At 62.2% G+C, this 14,716-nt stretch overlaps 8 protein-coding genes across 8 annotated transcripts in view; 4 read left to right on the top strand and 4 right to left on the bottom strand.

The window, feature by feature from the left end:
• Nucleotides 1-586, bottom strand: part of RHTO_04549 (translation initiation factor eIF-1) — a gene marked incomplete at both ends in the record, with an annotated part of 1,187 nt that extends 601 nt beyond the window's left edge. Inside the window, 3 exons of the mRNA XM_016418215.1 lie at nt 184-282; nt 357-369; nt 470-586. Of these exons, the coding sequence (XP_016270476.1) occupies nt 184-282; nt 357-369; nt 470-586 (229 nt within the window). The remainder of the gene's footprint in view (nt 1-183; nt 283-356; nt 370-469) is intronic.
• Nucleotides 587-1,243: 657 nt separating this feature from the next.
• Nucleotides 1,244-1,638, top strand: RHTO_04550 (uncharacterized protein; the record flags this gene model as incomplete). Its single annotated transcript, XM_016418216.1, has 4 exons — nt 1,244-1,264; nt 1,339-1,357; nt 1,419-1,483; nt 1,546-1,638. The coding sequence occupies 4 exons, from the start codon at nt 1,244-1,246 to the stop codon at nt 1,636-1,638; spliced, it is 198 nt and encodes a 65-aa protein (XP_016270477.1).
• A 242-nt stretch (nt 1,639-1,880) lies between these two features.
• On the bottom strand, nt 1,881-3,913 carry RHTO_04551 (Rab escort protein; the record flags this gene model as incomplete). Its single annotated transcript, XM_016418217.1, has 6 exons — nt 1,881-2,317; nt 2,391-2,941; nt 2,993-3,116; nt 3,170-3,274; nt 3,328-3,776; nt 3,840-3,913. The coding sequence occupies 6 exons, from the start codon at nt 3,911-3,913 to the stop codon at nt 1,881-1,883; spliced, it is 1,740 nt and encodes a 579-aa protein (XP_016270478.1).
• A 360-nt stretch (nt 3,914-4,273) lies between these two features.
• On the top strand, nt 4,274-5,489 carry RHTO_04552 (uncharacterized protein; the record flags this gene model as incomplete). Its single annotated transcript, XM_016418218.1, has 3 exons — nt 4,274-4,418; nt 4,487-4,716; nt 4,770-5,489. The coding sequence occupies 3 exons, from the start codon at nt 4,274-4,276 to the stop codon at nt 5,487-5,489; spliced, it is 1,095 nt and encodes a 364-aa protein (XP_016270479.1).
• A 22-nt stretch (nt 5,490-5,511) lies between these two features.
• Nucleotides 5,512-6,677, bottom strand: RHTO_04553 (uncharacterized protein; the record flags this gene model as incomplete). The annotated part of the gene is made up of 5 exons (XM_016418219.1): nt 5,512-5,802; nt 5,864-6,074; nt 6,132-6,169; nt 6,224-6,467; nt 6,523-6,677. 5 exons carry the CDS (start codon nt 6,675-6,677, stop codon nt 5,512-5,514), a joined length of 939 nt encoding a protein of 312 aa, XP_016270480.1.
• Nucleotides 6,678-7,052: 375 nt separating this feature from the next.
• On the top strand, nt 7,053-7,649 carry RHTO_04554 (vacuolar protein sorting 55 superfamily; the record flags this gene model as incomplete). The annotated part of the gene is made up of 4 exons (XM_016418220.1): nt 7,053-7,080; nt 7,152-7,244; nt 7,313-7,543; nt 7,603-7,649. The coding sequence occupies 4 exons, from the start codon at nt 7,053-7,055 to the stop codon at nt 7,647-7,649; spliced, it is 399 nt and encodes a 132-aa protein (XP_016270481.1).
• Nucleotides 7,650-7,839: 190 nt separating this feature from the next.
• Nucleotides 7,840-10,617, bottom strand: RHTO_04555 (uncharacterized protein; the record flags this gene model as incomplete). The annotated part of the gene is made up of 8 exons (XM_016418221.1): nt 7,840-7,914; nt 7,976-8,133; nt 8,200-8,458; nt 8,527-8,681; nt 8,737-8,847; nt 8,928-9,108; nt 9,165-9,227; nt 9,289-10,617. 8 exons carry the CDS (start codon nt 10,615-10,617, stop codon nt 7,840-7,842), a joined length of 2,331 nt encoding a protein of 776 aa, XP_016270482.1.
• A 702-nt stretch (nt 10,618-11,319) lies between these two features.
• On the top strand, nt 11,320-14,487 carry RHTO_04556 (xylulokinase; the record flags this gene model as incomplete). Its single annotated transcript, XM_016418222.1, has 10 exons — nt 11,320-11,585; nt 11,666-11,819; nt 11,936-12,369; nt 12,446-12,620; nt 12,718-12,766; nt 12,818-13,124; nt 13,179-13,289; nt 13,391-13,533; nt 13,598-14,362; nt 14,435-14,487. 10 exons carry the CDS (start codon nt 11,320-11,322, stop codon nt 14,485-14,487), a joined length of 2,457 nt encoding a protein of 818 aa, XP_016270483.1.
• Nucleotides 14,488-14,716: the final 229 nt, after the last annotated feature.

A 14,716-nucleotide genomic window follows, 5' to 3' on the forward strand; every position in this document is an offset into this window, starting at 1 on the left:
TGGCTGAGGAGCGGGGCGTAGCCGCCCAGATGCGTCCATAGCAAGCACTCTCGCCCATGAAGCCCGTCCCTATCCCGCCCCCTCCCTCCCATCTCTCAGTCCATCTCCCCTCCCAGTCCTCATCACCCGGTCCCCGAACCCTCCCCCACCAGCCGTAGCGAGGATGTGTAGCGTGAGACGCACACTGCTGCTGCTTCTTTGACTTGGTCTCGACAACGACCTCCTCGTCTGCCCCTTCGTCGGCAAAGGCGTCGTAGGGCTTGTTGAGAAGAGTGCTGCTCACTGCGACGCGCGAACACCCACCGTTCGAGCTGGTCAGGGCGGGTCTAGTGAGAGAGAGAAGGAGGGGGACGCACTAAAAGGCTGGGGCTGCACGAGGTGAGCGCGAGCGAGTAAGTGGTGGTGTTCGAGGTGGGTCAGCGTGACCGTTTGACCTGGTTCGATCGCGTGAGTGGGTGAGTGAGCGTACCTGGAGAAGCTGGGTGTTGCTTTGGAGGGGTAAGGGGAGAGCCTGGGAGAGCGTGTTGAGGGAGGGATGCTTGTGTGCGGGCGAGCAGGGAGTGGCTGAGGACGAGACAGGAGGCATTGACGAGCGAAGTCACTCTCTCACAAGGCTGTTTGCAGCATGAGTGACTCTAGCAGTACTACAACTGAGCACTACAAGATATCGCAGCCAAGTCTCGGTCCAAGAGCGAGTCTCCCCGTCCTCGCCCTCCTCCTCGTCCTCGCTTCTTCCGCTCGAATATGCCAGCCCATCCGCAGCTCCCGCACCTCCGTGTGCGAGTGACGTGTGTACTGCCGAGACCCGGGGGCACAGCAATCCGCAGTCGCTTGACCCGCTCGTCAAAGACAACTTTGTCGGTTCTCGAGTGACGTCGGTGGAAGAATAGAAAAGCGCGTGAGGAGGATCCTACAAGAGAACCGCTGCGTGCCACTCTCTTGTCCTCCTTCCACTCACTCCCGGTACTCTCGAAGCCCGTGCGTCCACTCGAGCGCGACGACGACGAACGAGCGTCACACGGAACTGACCAGCTGGTGTTCTTTGCCCTCCTCCCGCCTCTCCCACGTGCTCCTTCGCCCTCGAAGCAGTCTACAAAGGTGCGCACTCACTGCTGGACGTCGCCATCACTCCCCGCTGACCCTCGCACTCCCACAGAACCCATCTCACCGCACAACCTTCTCACCAAACTCCCTCGCTCAACTTCGTCCAAACACCCAACTTCCCACCCGCGAGTCGTCTATCATGGGCGTCGTCTGCTCTGCTGTGCGTCCCCTTCCCTCCCCTCAGACAAGGAGGTGCGAAGCTGACTTTGTTTCGTCTTCTTCCGCGCGGAATAGATCGCATCTGTCTTTGCCGGTTCGTCCTCTTCTCCCTCGCATCCACCTGAATCCCTCGCTGACGCTTCGTGGATCCGAAGCAATCGGCCGCGGTATCATGGCCGTAATCAGCGCCATCGGCTCAGTCCTCAACGCCATCGTCGGGGTTCGTCCCATCCCTTCCTTCCCTCGCGTTCCTCTCGGAGCTAACGGTGAGGGCGCGCGCAGGCAATCACCTCGGTGTTCGTCACCATCTTCTCCTGCTTGGGAGACATCTTCTGCTGCCGCTGCGGCGGAGGAAGGAGGAGAGGGACCGTCTAGCCTTCCTCTCTCCAACCTCGCTCAGCCTAAGTTTTCCTGTACATCCTTCCACCGACACTTGTTCTCCTTCTCGTATTGATCGACTCCCAAGTGTTTCCCTCACGAACCCCTCGCCCCTGTTCGCACACGAGATACCCTTTTGCAATCCTTTACTTAATTCCACCTCTTATTCTCTTCTGTCGTCTCCCCCTCCCTTTAGCATCAAAGAGTCAGCGAGAGAACAAAAGCCTTGCGAATCCGCGCTACTCGTCCTCCTCCCCTTGCTCGTCAGAGCGCGCAAAGAACGCAACCCCCTCTTCCCTCCCCTCCTCCCCAACAATCTTCCAGAAACTTTCCTCGACTTGGGCTGGGAGGGTGTCGAGTAGCTCTATCAGCGACGCAGTGGAGGAGGGGGAGGAGGGAGGGGAGGAGGGGGTAAGGAGGAAGTTGGGTGGGAGGTCCGCCTCCTTCGCTGCCGCGGGGTGAGGTGAGGGAGAGGGCAGGGGTGGGGAGAAGTAAGAGACGGAGTAGAGCGGCTCCTGCCTCGTCGAGTCCGGTTCAGCGGTGGCGGGAGTTGCGTGACAGGTTGAGGTAGAGGGGAGGGCGAGGAGCGCGTCGAGGTACGGCTTCACGAGGTTGGAAGCGGACGGTGCAGGCGAAGGCATCGGCGCAAGAATGGGCGCAGAGAGTGTAAGGACGTCTGTACATCCCCAGTTGGCTCATCAGCCCACGCTCCGCGCACTGAAGAGGGAGGGGGGAGGGGGGAAACGCACGGTAGCCTTCCGGACAACTCATCGTCCCCTTTCCCGTTTGCAACGCCGTCACGGTCCCCATATTTACTCGCTCGCCTTCCGCGTGCGCTTTCGAGCCGGGCGGGAAGACGAACAACTGAGAGTCGGGGAGAGCGTCTTCGTCTTCCTCCTCCTCCGCTGCCGTAGTCGAGTCGGTGGAAGTGGGAGGACGAGGAAACGACACAGCACGCGAAAGGATCGCGATCATCCTCACGCTCCGAGGTGCATCGGGGGCGAGACTTGCGGGGAGAGAGTGAGCAGGGAACAGTGTCGAGAAGAGGTAGGGTGAGCAGACTACCCAATCTGCGGTAAAAGTTGTGGGTTCGGCGTCGGCTTCGTCGGCGAGATGGACGGGGATGCCTAGTGCGGTGCTGGTGTCGGAGGAGGAGGACGAGGAAGGAGGAGGAGGAGGTTGGTCGATTGTCCGGAAGGGAGGCTGAGAGGCTGGGACGGGTATACCGCGCGAGGCGGAGGGGTTGAGCGGGCCTAGCGGGCGACCGAGAATCTGTCCTCCACCCCAGACGGCGCAGATCCTACCACCCGCTTGTCAGCGCGAGCAAAGGAAGGGTGGGAGGGGGACGAACCGCGAGAAGCCGCCGACTAGGTCGCCTGCGCCGCCGTAGTGGCCGACGAGGAACGGCGAGGGGCCGTATCGTCCGACGGCGTGGATAATGCTGCGTATCCGGTGTAGGGCGGGGAGTGCCGGGTCTGTCGAGACGGCGTCAGTGAGGTTGGCGCGAGGAGGAGACGAGCGGACGAACCCGAGGGAGAGGAGCACAGCGCGAGTGCGTAGGCGAGGGACGAGGCGGCGGTGCCTGTTAGCGAGTAGGCCTTCTTGAGGTAGTCAAGGAAAGAGATGTCGGGGTCTACGGCGCAAAGGTCAGCCGAAGCAAGTGAGCTGGAAAGTAGCGGAACGCACTCTCGACGATGACCTTGTCCTCCTCGAACGGCTCGTCTCCCGCCGCAAACAACAGCAGCTTCGTCAACCTTCTCTTCTCCACAAGCGACAGCGTCGAGTCATTGAATACGTCCGCCTTGCTCGCCGGCACACGCGCAACTCCCCGTTCCGCATCCTGCCAGAGCCCGACACCGCCGAGCAATCCGAACTGGAGGTACGAGGCGACTTTGCTTCGCACGAGGAGGTCAAGGCCTGGGCCTTTTGCGCGTAGGAGGATGGGGCAGAGCGAGAGGGCGAAGCGTTGCGAGAGTTTCGAGAGGTCCGCTGGAGGAGAAGGAGAGGAGGGTTCGGCACCGGGTGTCGACGAGGCCCAGTCGTGGAGCTCGAGGAGGGAGAGGGAAGCGTGTGCTGTGCCGTAGTAGGGCGCCGAGTCGAGCTGGAGGACAGAGTAGCCCGCTTTCGAGAGTGCGCTGTGGGGAGTGAGCGGGTGTCAGCGCGGCGAGGAGGGCGTCGGGCAGCTGGCGAAGACGCACGCTGCGAGGATGGACTCGTGCAGTCCAGTCCCTGCGATCAGAACGTTCAAGTGCGTCGGTTCGTTCGGGTCCATCGCGGTCGTCGAGGGGAGAGGAGGAGACGCGGCGGCTCTTCCTCGTCCACACCGCTCGCTGCGGCTGAATGGACTCAAGCTGGGCTCATTAGATGCTTGCGACTGCTCAGAAGCTAGCCCGTCCCTCGCAGCGCTCTCCTCGCTGCTCCCGTGTCTTCATCAGTCGGAGCGAGTCTCGAGACCTCACAGCACGCTACAACGCTCTGGCGGGCTTGCGACTACCTCGCCAGACTTGCGAATGAACCGCTGAGTTGATTTAACCAAGCGCAAACCGACTGTCGCGGTCCGACCTGGATCTATGCACCCGGGTCTTCTGTTCCTCCCCCACCAGACTCGCCTTTCTCCCTCTCGCCAAACACCATGAGCGCACCAGAGTTCCAGCAGGCGCGCATCTCGGACGACCTGACCCTCGTCTACGTCGACTCGTGGCACGGCAGGGCCAAGGGGGACTTGCCGGAGCGGTACACGACGGTTGTCGGACTGCACGGCGTCGGATTCAACAGTGGTGAATCGGCGCTCAGTGGCTGTGGACGGTTCTCGGAACGCCAGGACTGACGAAAGTCGCGCCCGCAGCCGTCTGGACGCCGCTGCTCCCCGCTCTCCCCTCCTCGATCCGCTTCCTCGCCTACAACCAGCGCTCGTACGCCCGATCGTCGCCCGCATTCGACGCCACGCAACCTGGAGGAACGGATGCGACCGCGACGTACCTGTGCGACTTGATGGAGTTCTTGCGGTTTGCGGTGGATGAGCTGGGCGTGCAGGGCGTCGACGAGGAGACGCACGAGGGCGGTATCGTCCTCCTGGTGCGTAAGACACTTACGCTAAATGCTCAGGATGCTGACAGTCCCATTCGTAGGGCTGGAGCAAGGGCACCGTCCTATGCTTCTCGCTCCTCTCGCTCATCCACCTCACCTCCTCGCCCTCGCCCACCTCTTTCCTCGCACACCTGCCGTCCTCAGGTCTCCCGCACGCCTCACTCCTTCGCACGCACCTCCGCTCCCTAATTCTCTTCGAGCCTCCCGGTTCCGCTCTCGGACGCCCGCCGACTGACGACTACACAAGCGCCATGAAGGCCGTCTCGCCGCCGCACTCGTCGACGCCGACCGAGTTCGCCGAGGCTTTCGCAGGATGGATCGGGATGTACGCTCCTTCGGCGAGTGCGGACGAAGTAGCGGAGGAACTGCTCCCGCCGTCAGGGTTGGACGCTCTCGGTCCTGAGTTGCGCAAAGTCGCGTGGGAACCGGCATGCGTCGCGCATGGGTTCAGTTGGCGGCTGGCGGAAGGAGCGGAGGAGGTCCAGCGCTTGGCGGAGAGCGCGTTGAAGCCGACTGGTGGAGTCGCCCTGCCTGTCGGGTTGATCTACGGCACGCGGACGAACGGGTACTGTCTCGATGCGGCCAGGACGGTCGAAGGGTGGTGGGGGATCTCGGACGACGCGCAGGACGGTGGCGAGGAGCAGGCAAAGCGCAAGACGGCCGTCCGCAAGGTACCCGGCACGAACCACTTTGCGTTCATTCACGAGCCAGAGGCGTTCGCGAAGGCTGTCATCGAGCTCGTAGACGAGTTGTCACTCTAATCCATGCGGTGGAATAACAGGTCTATGCATTCGGAAAGGGACACGCAGGGAGCGACTCCAGTCCCTCGACTAGCTTCTCCATCACTGCATCCCACCGCACATCGCAGTCCTTACAATCGAATGCCCTTTCCTCCTCGCTCATCTTCCGCAACTTGCGCTTGTTGGTTGTTGTGAAAGCCTGAGCGAACGAGGTCCACACGACACCGCGGCAGGAATGCTCGCAATCGTAGGAATCGTCGAAGGCGATCAGGGTCGAGAGGGCAGCGTTGCGCGTGGCATGGAGGTGCGTCGCGCGCTCGAGGAGCCAAGCGGTCTGCGCAAACGGGCTCGTAAGCGTCGCATGCTGTACGAGCGAGAACCACGGACGGACGCACCAGCTCGAACAGCCTGCCCATCTTCTCCCTCTCGAATTTCAACTCCCTCGCACCCTCCATCAGCCCCTTCGTGAGCTCCTTCACCGCTTCAGGATCGGCGTGGCAGTGTTTGGCAGTAGCGATGGCGACTTGGCGGAGTGACGAGGGGTAGGAAAAATGAAGGGCGAAACAGAATGCGGGGGCGAGGAGGGTCGGGTCGAGCGGTTGTTTCCTGCGTGTGAGACGGCGTGAGATGGTACCTGAGCGGATAGAATACGTAGGGACGCACGAGAGGCTCGTCTGAAAACTGTCGATCCCGCGCCAGATCTGCAAAGTCGTCCTGGTGAGCCTCCGACAGGCTGTTGAGGGCGACGTACGCACCGATAGCTCACTGAGCGCTCGCATCGTCTCCCAGTCCCGCGGAAACTCGAGTTCGCGCACGACGACTGGCCGGTTCTCGAGGAACTGGAGGACGTATTCGAGCGTCGCGGCGGTGAACGGCAGGAGTACCTCGGTTAGGGCGCCTGAGTCGCTATCGGACATGAGAACGAGGGCGGTCGATGTCGAGGAAGAAAGCAGGACGGTCGAGGGAATCAGACGAGACGAGATGGGGAAGCGTTGGCCGCTGCAAAGATCGGCAGTCAGCGGCGTCAAGATTTGGAGGGGTAAGATGTGCTCACTCGCTTGATACCAGCATCACATCACTCGCCTCGCTCATCGCGCCGCCGACCGACATCCTCTTTAACCGCTTCGAGACGGTCCCTAGAGACGCCTGTTCCGACTCGGTCGATGCCTCGCGCTTCTGTCGCCCTGGCGTGGTCGGTGTAGCAGCCATCGCGAGCGGAAGGAGCAGGAAAGAGATGGCGTGGAGGAAAAGGAGAACAAGAGGTGCGAGCGAGGGAGACGAGCAGGAGACGCCCGTCTCAGGGGGGTCAGCTAGCGAAGCGAGCGTCCCTGTAGTGACAATTGTCCAGCTTCTGCCGTCCCGCTAAGCCTTCCAACCCGCTGCAAGACCAGTTCCAACCACGCCGAGTCGAGGAGGAGCGAGGACGAGACGGGAGGGCGTGGATATCGCGCTGGCGCTGCGACCGGCTGTTTGTCTGTCGATAGAGATCCATAGCACTGCGTGCGAGCCACCAGCACGCTCGAGAGGCTGTCGTCGAGGTCAAACCGTCCCCACTCGGTTGTCATCAACGACGACCCTCGAACCATGGCAGACTCGCGTGCAGGGCTCAAGAGTGCGTGCAGTGCCGCTCAGTAGACTCGAGGGACCCAGCTGACCCACCCGCCGCTTGTCCCGCGCCCGCAGCCATCATCTTCCTCTCCTTCGTCCTCTCGCTTTCCTTCCTCCTCATCATCCTCGCCTGCGCACTGTGGAGCAACTGGCTGCCTCTCCTGACAGGTGCGCATGCCCTGACTGCCTGACACGACCCGACTGAGCTGACTCGTGACCACTTCAACCGCTCCCAGCCATCCTCTTCGCCTTCGCCCCCCTTCCCAACTGGCTCTGCTCGCGCTGTGCAGGCGCAGACGACTTCTCCGCCGACTACTCCTCCGGACCGCTCGACTTTGGCCACTTCCTCACAAGCTGCTTCCTCGTCAGCGGTGTCGCGCTGCCGTATGTCCTCGCGCACTCGGAGGTCATCCATCCCGTCGCGGCGTGGATGAGCGCGCTGGGAGGAATGGTCGGGTACGGGACGAGTGCGTTGCGCTTTCGACGTGCGAGCTGGACGGCGAGCTGACCCTTTCAACCGCGACAGTCATCACGTACTCGCACTTTTTCGCCATACGCATCGAGGAGTTCTGAAGCGGGTGAGGTTGGAGCATACGGGCAGGCGTAGGACGACGTGCAGTGTATACTATCCTCGCTTTCTGACCGGCGTGCGAGGCTCTACAGAGAGATGACAGGCGTATGTCGCGAACAGAAACGATGTCGCACCTGGACGAATTCGGGCTACGCTTGCTTGCAATACCGCTTGAGGCTGGATAACAGACGTCTATGACTGCATCGCTATTACCCCGTTCTGCCCCGTCGTGCGCTGTAACAAGCTCTCCAACCCAGGCAACTCCCTCTGTTCGCGTCGACCCGTCAGCACTCTCCAGATCTCAGCTAGAGGACGAAAGCGAACGCACCACTCCACCGCCAAACTGCGGGAACAACGCGCTCAACTCGAGGAAATGCGTCGTCGCCGCGCTCCACAGGACCAGTTCAGCCGTCGGGTCCCACAGAGCTTGTTGCCGCCAGGCGTTGCGGATTTGCGAGATCGAGGGATCGTAGGGGAGGATGCGGTCTGTCCCCATACTGCTCCGTCAGCACGCGCCGGGGAGCAGGAGAGAGGAGGGATGGGAGAGCGCACCGTTCTTACTCTTCTTGCTCTTCTCCAACGCCTCGATTACCGCCTTGGTATCATCGCACACACTCAACAAATCCACCTTGCTCAGCTTGACGCCCGCGAACGACCGTACCGCCGAGCGAAGCAACCCCCCGTGCGAGGAGAGGAGGAAGAGGCGCAGGAAGTCCCAGTGCGCGTGGAGGGCTCGGTCGATTAGGAGAGTCTCGAGAGGGGTTGGGTGGACGGGCGGTGGCAGGTCGGGGAGGATCGTGATTGTCGCGTCCTGCGCGCAGAGCTGGGATTAACTCCATTTTCCTCGAGCCAGTCGCAAGCGAGAGAAAGCGGACGCACCTTCCCCTCCCTGAACGACGGATACCGCACACACAACTGCAGATATGTCTGCACCGCATGATGGTACAACGAGCCGTCGTCGTAAATCGCGAATCCGCACGTATCGAGCGGCGCGATCACGGGACCGATGGTGAACGACTGGAGGCGGTCGTAGACTGCCCGAAGACGAGCGTGAGCGTGAGGAGGCAGCGGAGGAAGGGAGGGACGCACGGTGGCCGAAGTTGCGCATGCAGTCTGCGTCGCGGAGGAGGAGGACGCGGCAGAGTTCCGCGCCTCGAGCGTGCAAGTCCAGCGGCGAAAGCGACGAGTAGATGCGCATGTCTGTGCATTCGGCGGGCCGGTCTATCAGTTATCTCGCGCAGCTTCTGGTGAAGGGACTGAATGCGAAAGACTCGACGCACGCTCCGGATCAATCTGTCCCCTCTCCCTCTGCCCTTCCCGCCGCGCAGGACTCATCAACCACTGCTGCAGGATGTCCGCCTGCGTGCTGGGGATCACGAGCGTGCCGGTCCAGACAGAGGCTTCGCGAGGGGCGGAGGTGAGGTGTGGAGTGGGAGGTTGCGAGAGGGCCGCGTCGAGGCGCTGCGTTCGAGCGCGCGGTCAGTAAGTTGGAGGGGAGCGGGAGGAAGGAAGCGCACCTTGATGTCGCTCGCAGCTTCGTTGTACGCCTCTCCATACCGGTTGATAATCCGTCGAATGACCTGCATCGAATTCAACCATCAGCATCTCCTCCTTCTCAGCTAACACCAGCCACGAGCTCACCGATCCCGCCACAGCCCCATCATGCACATTCGCCCTCAACTCCCTCACAGCGCTCTGCATATTGCCCTCCCTCTTCCGTCCCAACCCGCCTAGGTCTTCCCACATCCGCACGATCTCGTCCGGTCCTTTCTCGACCTCGGCGAGTGAGGAGTCGCGCTTGAGAGCCCAGCGGCGTTTGGCTTCGCGCAGGAGGGCGAGGGAGTCGGCGCTTGAAGGGGCGGAAGAAGCGGTAAAGGAAAGGGACAAAGGCTCGTCGAGCGAAAGGAAGTCCTCCATCCGTCTCTTGTGCTCCATGGCGAGTGTTCGGTCACTCCCGCTTGTAGCGGAGGCGGAAGCGGAGGAGAGGTCGGACAGCGCGGTGAAGAGGGTCGAGAAGGACCATCGTTGCGCGTCGAGCCAGGTGAAGAGTTCGTCGAGTTGTGAGGCGCGCGAAGTGTCTTTCGTCGAGTCGGTTTCGGCGGGTGGAAGGGTTGCAGGGCGCAAGGCGGAGGAAGGACGAGGAGGCGGAGGAGCGGAACGGGCTCGACGACGCCGCGGTGTGGGTGCTACGTTTGTCGAAGTAGGTGCCGATGAGAAAGGCTGAGGCGAGCTGTAGGCGTTGGGGAGGGTGCTGGGTGTGGCGGGCGAGGCATGGGGCGCGGCGGGGTAAGGCGGAGTCGGCTCGTCGGGAAGGAGAAGGGGAGAGGGCGAGTCGTGAGGCGGGTACTGGACGAGTTGACGAGGCTTCGGCAGTGAAGGTGCGGGAGGTGCAGGAACGGGTGCGAACGACGGCGCGAAGGAGGAAAAGCTGGGCCAGTTGAGTCCGTCTCCTCCGCTGAAGCCGCCATGCGCCGGCGAAAGTTGTTGCTGCTGAGGCTGGTAGGGGAAGGAGTGCTGTCGCTGCGGTTGAGGAGGAGTTGGATGTTGCGCGACGGTCGAGGCGAGGTTGATTTGCGCGGAAGGACCGGGAGGGCGAAGACGCTGCGCTCGTTCAGGCGGCAGCTGGTACGGATGGAACCGCGCTGCCGAGACGGGCGGAAAGGCGTGTGGTTGCGCTGGAGCTTGCTCATGTACGGCGGGGAGAGAAGGTGCCGTGCTCGACCCGAACAAGGGAGGGGACGAGGTTGCGGCGAGCGAGAGCTGCTGTTCGACCCACGCGAGATCGTCCTGTGAGAGTCCCGACGCAAAGTGATCCTGCTGGTGACCGTGCTGACCCCATCCCGAGCTTCCCGCGGACGACAGGCCCGAGTTATTCGCGTCGAGGTTGGCGAGGTGGGGAGAAGTCGAGGGGTCGAGCTGGAACGCGAACGCGGCGTGCTGTGCGCCAAAGAGCGGGTCCGAGTGGTCCATGGCAAGCCGTCGCCGTGCACTTGGACACTTCGCAGCGAGTGCGAGGACGCGCAAGGAGAGGAATGGCGAGCGATGGCGAATCCTCGCACAAGCACGTGCTGCGGATGCCGGGGGATAAGCCTGATAAGCGAGTGGGATCTGCTGTCGACAGCGTTGGAGCGTCTGCAGTCCAGGGAGAGCGCGGGAAGCGGTGGAAGTCGAGGCGGAGAGGGAGACGAAGCGAGCGAGCAGAAGAAGGAACGGACGAGGAGGAAACGGGAGGAGTGCCGAGGGCGCTGTGCGTGACCAGCGTAGTCAGGAAAGGGGCTCAGCAATGTCAGAAGATGTTCAAGGCGAGTGCAGGGACGTGAGAGTGAAGGGAGGAGGAAGAGGAAGGGAAAAGGGAAGCTGTCGCGGCGTCTCCTCGACAACTCACGACAATTTTGGACTTTCTAGATACGCAGTGCTTTCCGCAACGACGTATGCAAGCGCGTGCTTTTCCTTGCAACTGGCTCGGGGAGGAGACGATGGGGAGAGGAGGCGTTTTCGTCGTATCCTCGTCCAAACATCGCTTGCTCCCCGTTTCGAGTCGCTGGTGCACTTTTCAAGCACACGATAGTCGATAAGTGAACGTTACAGTTCACCTCTGCCCCTCCGCAAGGAGAGCTGCACGTCCAAGCCTGCCGCAACTTGCTCCTCCTCCCTTTCCCTCCCACCACTCCCATGTCCGCGCTGGACACGCTCGCCGCCTCTCTCTTCGCCTCCACGAGCCCTCCACACCCACACGCGCCACACCTCAAGCCCTCCGAAACCCTCATCGGCTCGCCCCCTCCCGCTCCCCTCCCGCCGCCTCGAATGGCTACCACCAACCCGCTCTTCCTCAGTATCGACGCCGGAGTGGCCAAGTACCGCGCGTGCGTTCTCGATGAGAAGCTGAGGGTCGTTTGGACGGCGGAAGTCGACATTGGTGAGGAGTTGCCGGAGTACGGGTGCGTCGGGCGACTTGTCTTCAGCTTCTGACGTTCACTCAGGGTCAGGAAGCTGGTTGAAGTGTCGTTCCATCCCACAGTACTCGCGACGGGGTCCACACGCTCGGAGACGTCGTCACCACTCCCTCCGAACTCCGCCTGCACGCCCTCGACCTCCTCCTCGAGAAGCTCACGCGCGACTCGCCCGATCCGACGCTCGTCTCGCGCATCGCATGCATCAGTGGAGTTGGGCAGGTGCGTCCTCATGCGTCCTAGAGCCTGTCCGCGGTGGACTTTCTTCTCCTCGTCTCGAGTTGGGAAGGTCAACCTTTTGCGTAGTGCTGCTCACGCTCTTCGCGCCCTCCCTACAGCCCTCCACGCTCCACTACCTCTCCCACTCCTTCCCCACCCTCCTCGCTTCTCTCCAGCACTCCCCCCAATCACGCATCTCCTCCATCCTCTCCTCCGAAACCGCCTTCGCACTCGCTTCGCCCGCAACTTCAGGCGATACGTCCGCCTCGAGTCAAGTCCGCGACCTTAAGATGCACTTTGGGAAGCTTGCGATTGCGCAGGCGATGGCGAGCGAGGGCGAGGAGGATCACAAGCCTCTCGCGAAGGGGGTTGTGCTTGAAGCGGGGAGGGCGGAGCTCGTCAGGCGCACGGGAGGGAAGGTTACGAGTCGCTCGCCCGTCGCGCAGGTGCTCAAGGTTGTGCAGGAGAAGGGTGAGGAGGATGAGGGCGTGTTGAACAGGACGGAGAGGATCGTGCTGGAGAGTGGGTTGTTGGCGAGTGTCTTTCTCGGAGAGTGAGCACGGTCACGCTCGAGCATCGCCATGCACTTTGACGCTGACGATTTTGGGTATGGCCCATGATGCTCGCAGACTCGCCCCCGCCGACGCCGCCGACGCCTGCTCGACCGGCCTCTTCAACCCCGTCCTCGGCGACTGGGACGACGACATCCTCGATTTCCTCATGGCCGGCGGGGAGAACAACGCGACCAAGATCGGGAAGATGAGGGAGCTTCTGGGCGAGGTGGAGAAGGATGGTGGGATTGAGGTGAGTTGCTTTCCGCTGTCTGAACGTAGCGGCGCTCTCGGCGTTCCAGCGTTCTCTAGCTGCCGCGAGTAGCAGACTGAGGGTATTATTCCCGCAGCTCGGCCGCATCGCGCCGTACTTCATCCAGCGCTTCGGTTTCAGCCCGAGTGCGTACTGCCTTTCCTCCTACACCATCCGCGTTGACTTTTTCCTCGCAGACTGCATTATTGCCCCCTTCACCGGTCCCGAGCCCGCCACCTTTCTCTCCTTCCCCCTCACCTCAACCTCTCCTCCGCCGACCGCCTCGCACGCCCGTCCTCCTCGCGACGCACTCGTCTCCCTCTCAAGCATCGATGAATCCGATGTCCTCCTCGTCCCGTGCGAGATCTATCTCCCAGCGCAGGAAAGGAGTGTGGTGTGCCATCCGGCCAAGGCGTGGTGGGAGAATCCGCTTGCGGGAGGAGCCAAGTCGGAAGAGGGAGGAGGCGAAGTGGACGGGACGCCCGAGTTTGTTGCCGTCATCTCGTGCGTTCCCGCTTCCGCCTCCAAGTGCCAGTGCTGACGCTTGCTTGTGAGCAGCTCTCGCGATGCGGGAGTCGGCAGGGCGCTCTCGCGCGACTTGTACTGCAACGGGCAGTGGGACGTCTTTTCCCACCTCAGTGCTATCGTCCCTCACGGCGGTACTATTGGGTGCGTTCGGTTCTTGTTCTCGACGACGCTGGCGACGCTTGTCGCGGAGGCGTCTCGAGGGAGGGTCCTGACTCACTAACTTTTGCTTGTGCCCCTCGCAGACTCGACGAGAAGTACTACGCCTTCTTCTTCCCGCATGGCGAGGCGACCTCGGCTCAAGGGTTTATCCGCTTCGTCGCTGGCGCCAAGGTGCACGAGTTCACGGATCGCAAGATCAACCCGCGTCTTTTGCTTGAGTCGCAGTGTGCGTTGGCTTCTCCCGCAGTGTCAGCGACGCGCTTGATTGCATCGGAGCTGACTAGACGCAGCGTATGCCGGTACAGTCATGTCCCTCCGCCTCCGCCTCGGCCGCCTCTACCGCGCCCTCCTCTCTCCCGACGACCCTCGCCTCGCCAAGACCCGCGCTTTCGACGCATGCGGTTTCCCCGCTTTCTCTTCCGCTTTCCTCCCCTCCCGCATCGTCATCGTCGGCGAAGCGGCTCAGAACCCCGCCATGTCTTCGCTCATCTCGACCATCTTCGACGCTCCCGCTTTCCTCCCGCTCGCGAGCGGTCTCAAGTCGTTGGCGACGGGTCAAGCTGGTCAGGGCGAGCAGGAGGAGGAGAGGGATGTCCTCGGCGGAAGGAAGAAGACGAGTGCTGCGGCGCTCGGAGCGGGATACAAAGCTGCTTGGGCGTTCTCGCGTTCGGCCAAGGGCGACCGCACTCCTTTCCGCCAGTTCCTCGGCGCAGCAATCGACGCTCAAGCCGCCGAGGAGACCGCCAGCGAGGTCGGCGAGAAGGTCGAGTACGAAGGACGCTCGGCGACGGGAACTTTCGCCTCCTCCTCCTTCGCAAGCGGCTCTTCCGCCTCGGCTCCTCCGCCCAGCATCCTCTCGCTCACCTCGCAGTCGACACCTCGCACTTCTCATGCGGCTGGCGAGGCGCTCGAGCACGAGCAGACGTACCGCTTCGAAGCGCAGACTTCGCGCGAGTGGGAGGAGGAGGACAAGCGGAGGAACCTTGAGCCCGACCCGCCTGGCTTGACCCTGGTTGCAATGCCGGACAAGGACGAGTGGAGGTATTACTCGAGCAGTGCGTCGGCGCGGTCGCGATCTGTCCTTGCGCTCGAAGATCTTGCTGACTTGGTCTTGGCTTTGCCGGCAGTGCTTCCCGAATTCGTCCGCCTCGAGCGCTCGGCCCTCAAGGGACTCGTCTGAATCCGGCGTTCATCGCCGTCAAAGATTCGGCAGCCTCACTACTCGACTTTCGCATCTTACCCTCGATTTGCGCATCTTACCTCCGCATTCTTGCCTTCTTGACCTCGCATCTTACTCATCTCTTGTGTGTAGCTCACGGCTGTAACGCTTGCTTGCTTGTTGTCGACACACCTCGGACGGCCACTCCCTCGAGAAAATGGCTCCGGCAGCTCACCTCACGCGTAACTCG

This window comes from Rhodotorula toruloides, assembly GCF_000320785.1.
Source record: "Rhodotorula toruloides NP11 unplaced genomic scaffold Scaffold29, whole genome shotgun sequence".
NCBI lineage: Eukaryota > Fungi > Basidiomycota > Microbotryomycetes > Sporidiobolales > Sporidiobolaceae > Rhodotorula > Rhodotorula toruloides.